At 37.6% G+C, this 14,853-nt stretch overlaps 1 protein-coding gene across 2 annotated transcripts in view; it reads right to left on the bottom strand.

The window, feature by feature from the left end:
• Positions 1-14,853, bottom strand: part of LOC125242630 (acid sphingomyelinase-like phosphodiesterase 3a) — a 129,426-nt gene that overhangs the window by 50,927 nt on the left and 63,646 nt on the right. Inside the window, exons 2-3 of one of the 2 annotated variants that reach the window (XM_048151451.1) lie at positions 8,476-8,591; positions 4,619-4,684 (exon numbers count right to left, since the gene is read on the bottom strand). In XM_048151451.1, coding sequence (XP_048007408.1) covers positions 4,619-4,684; positions 8,476-8,545 — 136 coding nt within the window. In that variant the 5' untranslated portion in view covers positions 8,546-8,591. The remainder of the gene's footprint in view (positions 1-4,618; positions 4,685-8,475; positions 8,592-14,853) is intronic. The other variant, XM_048151452.1, reaches the window with a different exon arrangement.

Here is a 14,853-nt window from a genome sequence, read left to right as displayed (position 1 = left end):
TTGCCAGTGTATACGAGTATTTCTGAGACGTGTTATTTATTTAATGGCCAGTCGCGGTATGATCTCTGAAACGACCCACATTACGGTCAGTAGTTTGTTTATAAAACTGAAATTTTATGTCAAGGAGATATTTTTGACGATGAATATAACTAATTATTTTAAACACAGCAAGAAATAGTTTGGTAGCATTTAATGTAGGAACTTTGTATTAACCTGTGCATATTGTATATTGGCATATAATGACAAGGCATTAGAGAATGGAATTTAAGAAAACAATAAATCTCACATAATTATTGAAATTCAACGGATTTTGAATTTTCAATAATTTATTTTCTCTTTGATTAAATAATATGTAGTTTATAGTACAAAAAAAAAAAACATTTTTTAAATTTTAAATTACTAATACTAAGTATACCTACTATAAAAGATGATTGTATGTGAGATTATTTAAATAACAGTTAATAAAAATATTCGCTTTTACAACTCCCATACTTTTTTTTATCATGGGTGTCGTCATAAAATTTCGTCGTAAAACACATATGAATAACTATAAAATTACGGCTAAAACAACTTTTACGCCTTCACAAATTTTACTACCGTCTAGGTCACTGGATGGAACCTTTGAGGGTAGGACCATATTCCGTCACTGTTGTTAAGTTTCTCTTTATTATGTGCTTTCCCAAAGAGACAGAGGCCGGTTCTGATTTTTTTTATGGTTTCGATATGGATGGTGCGGCGTGACGGCAGACCGCGAAGGAGATGGCGGCACGATCTTTTTTTTTATAATAAGAAACAAACAGTGGCAGATATGTACATTGGCACAGATTAAAGCACTTAAATTGCAGACTTACAGTTTCCTTAATGAGAATATTACTTACAAACCATAACATGCTATAAGTAGATAGCTCGATACATTTTCAATATGTGAAGTGTGTATCAATGTGTGTATCTTGATATCTTTCGAAAAGATTGGCCAAACATTGCCTCAAACCGAGACGCGTGGAAGAAAGAGAGGGAGGCCTTTGCCCAGCAGTGGGACACAACAGGCTAACAAATAAATAATAATAATTATGAGGTCAATTTTCCCCGCAGTACCACAATGAGTTTTCGTGTTTTGGTTATTCAGAGAGTTGCAGTTCTTAAAACAAAAAAACCGGCCAAGAGCGTGTCGGGCCACGCTCAGTGTAGGGTTCCGTAGTTTTCCGTATTTTTCTCAAAAACTACTGAACCTATCAAGTTCAAAACAATTTTCCTAGAAAGTCCTTATAAAGTTCTACTTTTGTGATTTTTTTTTCATATTTTTTAAACATATGGTTCAAAAGTTAGAGGGGGGGGACGCACTTTTTTTTCCTTTAGGAGCGATTATTTCCGAAAATATTAATATTATCAAAAAACGATCTTAGTAAACCCTTATTCATTTTTAAATACCTATCCAACAATATATCATACGTTGGGGTTGGAATGAAAAAAAATATCAGTCCCCACTTTACATGTAGGGGGGTACCCTAATAAAACATTTTTTTCCATTTTTTTATTTTTGCACTTTGTTGGCGTGATTAATATACATATTGGTACCAAATTTCAGCTTTCTAGTGCTGACGGTTACTGAGATTATCCGCGGACGGACGGACAGACGGACGGACGGACGGACAGACAGACATGGCGAAACTATAAGGGTTCCTAGTTGACTACGGAACCCTAAAAACATTGATTTTGTTGTTTGAAATAATAAAAAAAATGTTGTTATAATCATAACAGTTCATAATACTGATTTGTAGTATATTACGATAAAAGTGCGGATAAAAGGAAGTTCCAAACGAGCGGCGATAGATTAAAACACCACCATCAAACCGATCGACAGCAAACTTCAGAGGGTCATGTGTATTGAAAAGCGTAGTACGATACACGTGTGAAAAGGAAATTCGTAGCTCGTGTCGATTTAAAACACTCCCTTCGATCGTGTTGTAATTTATCGCCACTCGTTTCGAACTTTCTATTTTCCGCATGTGTATCGTAATGTACTATTTGAAAATTTTTAGACCATAAATCCATACTAATATTATAAATGCGAAAGTGTGTGTGTCTGTTTGTTTGTCCGTCTTTCACGGAAAAACGGAGAGACGAATTGACGTGATTTTTTAGGTGGAAATAGTTGAGGGGATGGAGAGTGACATAGGCTACTTTTTATCACTTTCTAACGCGAGCGAAGCCGCGGGCAAAAGCTAGTAGACTATAATAGGTAATCCGCCGCACAAACAACAGTAACAAACGCGCTGTATAAAAAAAAAAACACATTGTTACACCAGGATAGGCCTCTTTGCCTTTATTATGTACTTACTCAAGAGGGTCTTTATTACGGCGTTGCGTCTTACCACATTAAGTTGCCCTATCATCCCTACATGCATATTACTACTAGCTACTCAAAAACAAAACAATATGATTATTTAAACTATTTTTTATCATGATATGATAAAAATTGTTTAAATAATCATTGGTTGTCGATTGTTGCGTCGATTGGTTGGTGATTGGTTGGGTGATTGGTTGAAGCGCTACTTTCAATCCGGAGGGTCGCGGGTTCGAACCCTGGCTCGTTCCAATGAGTTTTTCTGAACTTATGTGCGAAATGTCATTTGATATTTTCGGTGAAGGAAAACATCGTGAGGAAACCGGATTAATTCCAATAAGGCCTAGTTACCCTTTGGGTTGGAAAGTCAGATGGCAGTCGCTTTCGTAAAAAACTAGTGCCTACGCCAAATCTTGGGATTAGTTGTCGAAGCGGACCCCAGGCTCCCATGAGCCGCGGCTAATGCCGGGATAACGCAAGGAGGATAATGATGGTTGTCGATTGTAGTGTTTGGCAACTGGACATTTTTATTAACATTTTAATAGTAATTTTATTACACAATTTTATTACAGATGTAGTGCAAAAAGATTTGCTTTTGAATTGTTACACTGAGAGAAAAAACAAACAGTTTTCATGTTCATTCAACAAGTTTTTTGGTTAAAATAGCGCCTACGTGCTCTTTGGTTCAAACAACAAGCTACTTGTCATTTGAATCGGCAATATATTTGAATCAACAAGTCGATTTTATAAAAACAACCTGACACATATTGTTTTAAACATACGTTTGGCTGATTCAAACGGATAAACCGCAACAAGTCGAACTTGTTAAATTCACAATGCAAATTTCTCTCAGTGTACGGGAACGTACGAACGTATCATGATAATTCAGCCAATCTCAGTACAAGTTCTACTGACATTCAATTGACCGAACTAGCATGAGAAATAGCGAGCTCACTCCATCGTAGGCCACGTCTTTGCCTTTGGCTAGTCTGTGGCCAAGAGTAAGCCCATTTATAATCCATACTAATATTATAAATGCGAAAGTCACTCTGTCTGTCTGTCTGTTACGCTTTCCCGCTTAAACCACGCAACCGATTTTGATGAAATTTGGAACAGACAATCTTTAGACCCTGAGACAGAACATAGGCTACTTTTTATTTCGAAAAAAAGGGATGAAGGGGTTGAAAAAGAGGTTGAAAATTTCTTAATTTTAAAAGATAAAACCATGAAACTTTATATTTTAGCACTTGATAAGAAATCATTAAACATCTTGATAAGGTCGAACGCGATTAATTAACATTATTTTTACCTTTTTTCTTTTTTTTTTGTGTGTCGTGCGTTGGGAAATAAACATTAACTAAAAGCGGGTAGATTATATTTATTTGTCTACCCCGAACATTTATATAAATTAATATCGGGTAGTTTTGTGTTGTTTACATCTCCGGTGACATTTTGCTGGGACGTCAGTCTTCCGCGACCACGGCCAGTGCAACCTGGCCGAAACGTTGGGAAAAAAGGTAAAAATAATGTTAATTAATCGCGTTCGACCTGTATGTGAGTGACTTTAAATATGTGTACAAAGCGCGAGAACTTAAAGTGTTATCTTGATAAGGGATAGGGATAGGGATAGCGATAGGGATAGCGATAGGGATAGCGATAGCGATAGGGATAGAGATAGGGATAGGGACACGGATACGGATACGGATAATATGGGTATAGTTAGAGGGATACGGATAATCGGTCGGTGGTCTCTTACAATCAATGTGCTCTAAGACGATCGTTGTTTGCTTGCTTGAAGATTACGTTTGCGATAAGTATAAGCAAAATGTAAAAAATTGTAAGGGATAATAGAAAAGAGTACTTTTTACCCACCGATCATAGTGTCGAAATACGGGCTATGTGGGATGTTTATAAAGGTTTCCCCAGCGTATATAGAATTACCTACGCTGTGGTCGATGTGTGTGTTTCTACATTTTCTACAATCATTGCAAGCAAAAGTATTATGTGCAATCGAAATAATCGCAGATAAATATACCTACAGAGAAACCTACGGATCCAAATGAAAATCTTAATGAATACTTTTATTACGCGGGCGAAGCCGCGGGTAAAAGCTAGTAAATAAATAAAAAATGAACATTTCCGGAAAAATACGAATGAATCCTTTCCACAGTACATCTGTATCACTACTCTGCCCTCACTGACCAAAATAGAGCTGTATTTACCGCATACCACTAGGCGATAATAAATAAAATCACATATATAATATAAACAAACCTCTATGCAGCTCCAGGGAGTTGTGAAACGGGTCATAATGGAGATCTGTGATGTGCCAGAAGTAGCCTGCAACAAAAGTCCGGTCAGTATTGGAAATAATGTGCCACAGGTGGATTTGTGCGCGTGTTTATTTTGATATATGTGGCAGAGTTACGTGAGACGTGATCAAATGTTGCGGGATGTAAAGAGACTGAGGGAAGAGTCTAAAATAGTGTTAGAAAAATATAAATTATTTTGAATGTAACCGAAATTAATGCATCGTTTTGGTGTGAATAGCAGCTCTAAGTAATTTTTTTTTTTTTTTGTGGTTACATGAATAGTTACTTTTGCGATGCAATCTATTTTTTGTAACAAACGTTCAATAATCTCTTATTGAAAATCTCTCAGTCCAACGAGCGGACAGGTCGCCTGATGGTAAGTAATTACCGCTTCCTATGGGCTTTCAAAACACCAGAATGACGGAAGTTTTGAAGGTCAGTTAAAACTTCTAAATCTTTTTTTAACACAATTACTACATATTGGTAACGTGAACGTTTCAGGCAACGTATAATATAAATTTTAAATAACGTATGGTTAGCAGAAAAGTCCGCAATAGGTGCCACTAGATTTACAATAAATTTTATCCCTCACTAGCTCGGAAACACGTGTTTTGTCCTTTAATACCAGCGGGTAAAAACGCATTTTATCCACTTGTGGGTAAAGTAATTTGACCTTGAATAACGTCAAATTAACTGCTTTAAAATTGATAAAAGTAGGTGAATCTAGTAATAAAGACGATTTACCACCTGTGGAACTACTGGAAGCAGTGATAAACGCATTTTTTGCGTTGCAGTTTCCTCGCTGTAGTGAGGGGAAAAGTTTTGTGTTACACTCGGGTGCAAATATATTTTACTTCTCGTGTGTTAAAAAACTCGCAAGTTCAGGATTCTATTCTCGAACCACTCGCTTCGCTCGTGGTTCAACTATAGAATCCTTTCACTTGCTCGTTTTTCAATTCTACACTCAGCTTTAAAATATAACTTTGCCCCCTTGTATAACAAATACCTATAAAAGCATGCATTTTCCACTTTGAGGACCGGTCTGGCGCAGTCTGTAGTGACCCTGCCTGCTGCGCCGCGGTCCCGGTAACGCCGTGGCTTGCGTGGGCGACGGTCGCGCGATGGTCGCGCGACGGCGATGCGATGCGTACGAAATCAAACCTTATCCATATGGAAGTATGAGACGCGACGGCGACGATCGCGCGACGGTCGCGCGACCGTCGCCCACGCAATACACGGCGTAAGGGCATTTAACTGTGTGATGAGCACAGATATTTGTTGCTGTGTCATGGACGTTTTCTCTCTTATATATTGAGCTTACCGTGGACCTCAGTCAATCTGTGTAAGAATGTCCTATAATATTTATTTACTTATTTACATTTAAAATTCAAAACATATAATACCTAATTATTAGAATAAGTATGATTTTTCATTTCGAAGCACCTACTCTTTCTGATTATGTTTTTTATTTCCGCTACCCAAAGGTTGTCTGGTAGAGATCGCTCTTTAGCGATAAGACCGCCTGTTGTCTGCCTCTATTTATAATCATTTGTTTTGTCTCCGCTGTATCTTTTTTCTGTATCTCTTGCTGAGGTGTGCCAATAAAGAGTATTCTATCTATCTATTCTATCTATCTACCTACAGTTTAAAATCTGTAAGTCAAAACGTAGATCCAGTATTTCAAATTGTGAGTAACCCGAGTTTCTATATAAATCTGTATTTAATATTAGCCAGAAGATACTTGAGATACTGTAACACTCACAGGTCCCCTGAAATACGACCCCAGTGGATTCAATTTCGTAGCGATGTTATTCGTCAAAATCCACGGCTTTTGATTAGTGGCCTTTGCTAGGGAAACATTATATGTTTGAATAGGAAAGTTTATTTAATGATTAAATTGCACCGAGAATTTGAAGGGTTATGATGATATTTAATTACTCGTAATATTTTGAACATGAAAATTAATTGTTTATCATCTCCAATTTAAGTTCATAAGCGTATCGCATTGAAATAATTTATTTAAATATAAAACTTTGTTAAATACAAACCATCAACAATATAAATGTGAAATAAGCGCCAAGATCTATATTTGGTATCATACATTTGCCTTGATTACAGTAGACCTTGGTTCGATTCTAGCCTTGATTATTTAAAAAACGTGACAGACAAACAGGGTCGCACCATACTGGTAGTCCTACCATTTTTTCCTTTTTACATAGTATAATATATCAGTTTGAAACTTATCACTCTTCCAACATTTGCTCTGCCTACCCCATTTAGAAATACAGTCGTGAGTTAATCACTACATAGTATAAAACAAAGTCGCTTTCTCTGTCCCTATGTCCCTATGTATGCTTAAATCTTTAAAGGTGTACCCTTGTTTCGCCGACAAACTTTTCATCGACAACAAATCATCGAAAGTTGAGTTCGAGTAAAATTGTTTCGAGTAATTTTGTTTCAACTACTATTTATTAAAAATTTTCTTAGTTATTATAAAATACTATTCAACTAATATTTCTTCATCGCTGATTCGTTTCAAAATACTTCAAATAGCAGAACTACAAAACATCGCAATTCATTTATTCGACGTATTATTACAAAACTTTTCTCATTTGTCGTACTACACATTTATAGATGTTTCTATTCTAGGAAACTTCAAATTGTTTATCGTGGCAGATCACATACGTCCATAATTAAACTATGACCATTGGCTTAAATCCTATATTAGAGTAGGTTTAGGTTAGGTTAGAACTGCGATGCTACAAAACGATGAACGGCTTTTAAAGTAGGTTTGGTTAGGTTAGAACTGTGACCACACACAAAAACGACCAGCTTACAGAGTAGGTTTAGGTTAGGTTAGTACTGTGATCACAGAGAAACAAACGGCTTACCGAGTAGGTTTAGGTTAGGTTAGAACTGCGACCACACACAAAAACAAAAAGTTTAAAGAGTAGGTTTAGGTTAGGTTAGAACTGTGATCACACAGAAACAAACTGCTTACAGAGTAGGTTTAGGTTAGGTTAGAACTGCGACCCTACACAACAACGAACATTTTTTAAAGTAGGTTTAGGTTAGGTTAGAAATGTGACCAAACAAACAGTTTAAAAATTTTAGAAAAAATCATAATTGAAATAATATTATGCGTAATGAATTGTATTTAATGTAAAACAAAATGAAATGAAAAAACACGAAACGAAATACCACGATATATAGTATACTCGGAATAACTTATCAACGAAATAAAAGTCTGCGGTTTGATTTTACTTGTATCGATTATTCTACGATATGAACTGTCGATGAAATGAAATTATTTGAAACGTTGTCTTTGAAATAATATTCGAACAAGTGTCTGTCGGCGATTCAAGGGTAAACCATCTTTAAAACTATGCAACGGATTTTGATGCGGTTTTTTTAATAGATAGAGTGATTCTAGAGGAAGGTTTGCATGTAGGTATAGTACCCGTGTGAAGCCGGGGCGGCGCTAGTAGGTATCCAAATGAAGTATGATCGAGACTAAAGAGGATCGAGTATTATAGAGAGTTACTGTCAAAGTAAAATGTGTAATCACAGTGCATATACTGTCATCTCTTGACACAGGCTTAAAACTTTTGAACCTCAGTTTTGACAATTTGGCCCATATTCTTAGCTTGATATGTTTTAAAATGTCAAATATTAATATTAGCGCCATCTAGCTGAGCGTACCCCACAGGTGTACCCATCTAGGCCACCGTACCTTTTTTTGTATGTTACTGAGGTACGTTTTTTTCTTAGACTTTATCTGTCTATACGGAGTTATATATGTATTTGATCGAGACTTACCAATTTTTGCATCGGTCAGTGTTAGCCAAAACAGGCCAATGATGTACACGATGTAGTTCGTAAGATTCATGTTACTGAGTACATGACGCCGGCGCCGACGCAGTCATCCTTCATTTCTGCGGACAAACAAACATAGCGGTTATTTTAATAATAAAAATACCATGAGACACTGACATATTAAACATGTAAAATCGGGTAACCGATGCCGATGGTATCGCGACGCAGCACCGCGCGTGCTCAATGAAAATGCTCCTCGTTACGGAGCGAAACATGTCGAGCGACCTTCGATAATTTTACGTGAGTTACCCGATTTTTCATGTTTAACATAGCGGTTATTTCAAAAATACGTAAAATTTCACTAAAACATTTTTAATATCGCTACATCACGATACCATAAGTGCGTTTTCACATTATCCGATCCGATATCGGATGTAGGACCGATATCCCATACATTATGGCGCCACCTTGGACTTTTTCTTTAAAATCCTTCCTACATCCGATATCGGATCGGATAATGTGAAAACGGACTAAGGCTGGCCTATCAATGCCAATCAGATATCATGACGAGCCAAGCTTATAACTTTAATAACCCAACCACAAAATTAGAATCTTGAAAAGAACCCCGACCGCGACATAGTACACCGATTTTCATGAAACATGGCTAAGAACACCCCCGACCAACTCAGCTTTCAGACAAAAAAAAAACGAAATCTAAATCGGTTCATCCGTTCGGGAGCTATGATGTCACAGACAGACACACACACAGACACTGATAAACAGACAGACAGACAGACACGTCAAACTTACCCGTCGTTTTTGCGTCGGGGTTTAAAAACACTGACTTCACAAATGTTAGGGCAAAAGTCGATATTCGGACGAACCATAATACGACCGTTAGATAGGTAATAACCCAGGTACAATGAAAGAGACAACATATGTATAAAGTATGAATGTGCGAGTGAGACATAGATAATAAAGAACACTTTCGACATGTCGTTGTTTCATTGAACATCACCTTACATGGCGCTGCGGACAGGATTCGAACCTACACATAATGTGCCTTGGCCGTTTCGATACTACAAGAACTATTGTTTAAAGAACTAGACTAGAAAGTATTGAACTGTAAATTAATTTGAATAAGAATTTTACCACCCCTTTTTTCCCCTGGGTATCGTAGAAGGTGACTGGCATATATTTAGGTTCAATTGAGTTGTCGGCCGATTGTCTAGCAAAACAACAATTTTTATTTTCTTTCAACCCCAGTAATTGCTAAGTGTGGTACTAAAACTTTCGCAATTTCATGCTTAACCCTTTTGGGGTAACCGGTGGGGGTGGGGGTTCATGTTTGTATGTGGCTACCTACGAGACAGGCTGAGCCTAGTGTAGGAACCAGAGCAACCTGACCTGTAAATTTCTTACCTGAGGTACCTGCATTTGTTATTGTTAAATGTACATATTCTTAGGATAAACACAAAACTTTGTAAATGTTTAATTACATAAAATTAAATAAATAATTTGAAATTTGAATTTTTATTGAAATCAAGCATGTTGTGAGAACAAATTTAATAATACATTTGTGATAACACAAATGAAATGGATTCGAACCTAAGACCAACGGCTTTGCTGGCTTTCCCGATATATCGTTTATTGCTTTACGCATATTGATTTCAGCCGATGAAATTTACATATTATATACCTGTTGGATAGAATGAAAATTAATTCAAGGGTTTCTATGCAAAAATATTTAAATGAAGGGATGATACAGTGTCATTTTGAAAAGAATCAATAAAATTAATTTTTATTTAGCAGAAACGTCTGCTAACGATTCTAAACAACACAACAACAACAACACGTGTCAACAAGACGTGTGTACAAAAGGAAAGGCATGGAAAGATTTGCGAAGTCCGGCGTGGCTTCCGTAGCTCAATTGGTAAGAGCATTGCACGGATTGTAAAAATGATGCGGGTTCAAGTCCCGCCGGAAGCGTAAATTTTTCCATTTTTTTCCTTTAATATAAAAATGTTTAGAATCGTTAGCAGACGTTTCTGCTTAATAAAAACTAATTTAGTATGGGTTAGCACATTGTTACTGGTGAATTCTCAACATAACTTGAGACTCCAGTGCCGTTACAAGATGTAATAGTCTGTCGGTAGATGGCGCTAGACGTCACCCCAAGACGTGTGTACAAAAGGAAAGGCATGGAAAGATTTGCGAAGTCCGGCGTGGCTTCCGTAGCTCAATTGGTAAGAGCATTGCACGGATTGCAAAAATGATGCGGGTTCAAGTCCCGTCGGAAGCGTAAATTTTTCCATTTTTTCCTTTAATATAAAAATGTTTAGAATCGTTAGCAGACGTTTCTGCTTAATAAAAATTAATTTAGTATGGGTTAGCACATTGTTACTGGTGAATTCTCAATATAACTTGAGACTCCAGTGCCGTTACATGATGTAATAGTCTGTCGGTAGATGGCGCTAGACGTCACCCCAAGACGTGTGTACAAAAGGAAAGGCATGGAAAGATTTGCGAAGTCCGGCGTGGCTTCCGTAGCTCAATTGGTAAGAGCATTGCACGGATTGCAAAAATGATGCGGGTTCAAGTCCCGCCGGAAGCGTAAATTTTTCCATTTTTTCCTTTAATATAAAAATGTTTAGAATCAAAAAAATGTATCTAAAATTAGAAATGTTAACAAAAAATTTCACATAAAAATCTTAAATTCGTCAGCAGTCGCAAAAAGCGTCGCTATATTAGACGAGCCGACTAATATGAAGTAGGTACTAATGTACAGTGAACCAATTGGAACCCTAGGCCACTCTACAACCACGTCAAAATGACAAGCAGTAAGAGATTTCTTATAATCTGATTTATAACGTCACTATGACATAGTTCTACATCAGTGGTCTAGGGTTCCATTGGTTGACTGTACAAGGTCCGGTTTTTATAATTTACGTGAGCCCTAAAGAAACAAACACAAGGATTTACCGTCGGTAAACATAAAGCTCGGACCCTTCACGGGACGTTTGCCGAGCAAATCCCTTTTTGACAAAGGGGAAGCCGCAGCAGGCTGTCTTAGGTTTTAGATACATATTGTGCTTCCTTCTAGTGTTCGACATCGAATTTTAGAGGGCCAACTTTAAGCTTTTTTTTTAAACTAGTAGGGCCCATTTAGACGGTACGAGAACTCGCATACGAGTTTTATTACATTGCGGTATTTGATCTGTGCAAAATGGTATGTAACCTTAACCACCCGCAATGTAACTAAAATCGCATGCGAGTTCGCACGCCGTCTAAATCAGGCCGTAGGTGAGCCAAATATAATGAAACAAAAGCACATCGTCTCCGTTGGCTAGGTCACCTTGAAATAATGGGGGAAGATCGACTGGGGAGACCGAATGGACGCCGTCCTTCACCCAAAATATCGTTGGGCGGATAGAGTTGAGGTGGACCTCCGTGAGCTCGGCGTCGGCGAAAGCTGGCGCGATACCGCTCAAGACCAAGCAAAGTGGCGTGCTCTTGTGTTGGAGGCCAAAACTCACTATGGATTAACACGCCAGCCAAGTAATGTAAACTTTAAGCACACGATTACCTACTGATAAGTTGGTGTAGTAACTGGTTAAGAATTTCACTACCCCCTTTCCGCCCGTGGGTGTCGTAGATGTTGATTGTGGGATATGAGTGGTGTGGACAATTGGATTTCTGTCACTACAATATTATTCGTAAGTATCACAATGTCGTACCTTTGAGTCCCTTAATTGATCTGCCTACTATTTTTGGGAATTCAGGCGTGAGCATGTGTAAGTATTTAAGAACATTCACATATTTGAAAACGTAAACGATAATTATTTTTTTAAAAGAAATAGCTACCTCATAAATTATAAATTCTAGGTCATAAAATATCATCGGCAAAACGAAAGCCCGCAGACTTCGCTGGTTCGGTCACTTGCTTAGAATGGGAAGCGATCGGGCTGTCAAGAGAGCGTTCTTGGGTCGATCGGCTGGTGGCCGCCCGGCGCGGCGGGTCGACCCAGGTATCGCTGGGAGGACAGTGTGTCGGCGGATCTGCGTCAGCCTTCAAGTCAGAGACTGGCAAAAGGTTGCGCAAGATTGAGGCAAGTGGCGATCTCTTATTTTGGAGGCCAGGATTCACTTTGGATCGTTGAGCCAAAATAGTTAGTTAGGTCATAAAATAAATATCGTCGAATGCAAATTTTACCAAAAAAATTGCTATATTTACGTATCTCGGAATCTGCTAAAATGAACGATTCCCGAAATATATACAAAGGTATTTATCTTGATGTAATCATGCCATCATAACTGTACTGTTCCTTTCTTTACTAGGTAGGTACTCTTTGTAAGATCCTTATCTTAAAATCCCCGGAATGCTTATAAGATGGCTACCAGTTGCGAAAATGTAAAATTTTCCCACGGTGATAACAATGTTGATATTTTGAGAGCATTGAATAGGAATAAAAGTCAATGCAAGCGATTTTAGATTTGTTAAGCGCTTTATTTAACCTGATAATCTTATATTAATTAATATTTTCTTCGAAACTGGAATTAAATAGGGGGGACTAGCATAAAACAGGTACAGCCCATCTAAATCGGAGAAGCGTATTATAATTATCTGTACAATATGTATCTCTTACCATATCGGTTAGGTGTAAATGTATATGTCTACTTGTTTTTCTTGTTATGTCAGCCTAAGTAAGATACGTGACGCAATGGTTAGCTGTAAAGTCATGTAATCATGTTTACCAATAAATAAATAGATAAATATCTCGGGACGATGGGGTCCCGGACTTTTGGAAGGCATGTGTGGGGCCGAAGCCAACAGCACAGAGGCCCTTTTAGACACTTTAATCTCAAGGCCAGAGATACGCGTGGCGGATACCATCCCCGAGCGCACAATATGATACATGCGGAGATGGTCCCCGCCAGGCGTAAAGACTTAGTGCAGCACTTTTGTGCTGCGATGAGAACTAAGGTCATAGGCTATTGTTGTGCAAGTTGGATGGACTGGATAATGGTCTATGGGGGGAGACTATCAATATGTATTATTATTATAAGTAATAAGAAAAGATTACTGTTATGAGTGTTATGACTGTCAGACCATCATTTTGAAGTCGACTTTTATGCAACTCAAAAATGAGTGAATGGAATAACCTGTATATTGATGACGTAAATTGACAGTTGACAGATTTTAAGTATTAGAGGGCCCCCTGTTCACTTTAACCACATACTGAATGTCGTTGTAAGTAATGTATTACCTACATTATAAAATATCGGAAACGATCACTTCAGTTAGTCATTTAAATTGCAAACGAGGTGGTTGACAATCGCAAACACTTGATTTTGATCGCAAAAGATTGATTTTGCTACAATTCAGAATATACAACCATTTTCAAAGCAAAGAAACGATTGAGAGAACAAATCAGAGCGCAAACAACACGAATATTGAAACATAAAAGATAAGATCAGAAAAAGGGGAATGGCGTTTTGCTCAGTTTCTCACTGTATTGAGAAAGTGGAAAAGAATTTCCCAAGTTTAGTGTCAATCGGACTTATACCATGCCTGAGTAAATAATAATATTCCATCCGTAAAAATAATTTAAAAAACTTGTGATTTTACAACAGTCGATTTATATACAAATATTTAGCGACACCTTACAAAGATCGACCTATCCCCAAACGAAAACTAGAACTATGAGTATGAGTACTAGGCGACGATGTACGTACCTATTTATATTACATCTTAGACACTGGCGATCAAATATACGAAAGAGGCGCGTCCCTAGCACATATAAGAAGCTCGTGTACTATGCTTTTATGAGTGAGATATGACAGGTCGACTGTTCGCGTTTTTGACAGGCAGTAACGTGAGGTAACCGAGAGCGGGTGGGGGGCACTTTCAGCGGGGAGCAGAAGTGGCCATGCTGTACGATAGTACTATTTATTATACTGTGCCTATTTATAAAGAAAACAATCATGATTCAGGAACAAATATCTGTTTACCTACATGCCTTTACCTACCTGGGTATTTATTGTAATGTGTGTTTGTGTGTGTTCCTATGTACATTTCTGAGGTTGTGTAATAAAGTGGATTTGTGTTGTATTGTATTGTAACTAGCTAACTACTCACTACCGACTAGGTCAGACAAGTTATCAAAAAACTGATGATTTAAATAATGTATTTCTTCTCATTCAAAAAGTTTAAAAAGTATCTGATAGATACTGATTTAAAATTCACGATTTTTACACATAAGTATTTAAAGTTGCAAAGGGGACTTAATCGCGTATTACTATGTTTTAAACACTATGTTTTAAACACCAACCTCCAACGTTTCAAGAACGGCATTGTCCCCGTGGTCTCGGAGCAGACTG

This window comes from Leguminivora glycinivorella, chromosome 3 (assembly GCF_023078275.1).
Source record: "Leguminivora glycinivorella isolate SPB_JAAS2020 chromosome 3, LegGlyc_1.1, whole genome shotgun sequence".
NCBI lineage: Eukaryota > Metazoa > Arthropoda > Insecta > Lepidoptera > Tortricidae > Leguminivora > Leguminivora glycinivorella.
Note: the sequence above shows the minus strand (reverse complement) of the source record. Positions and strands in the feature narration are given on the sequence as shown.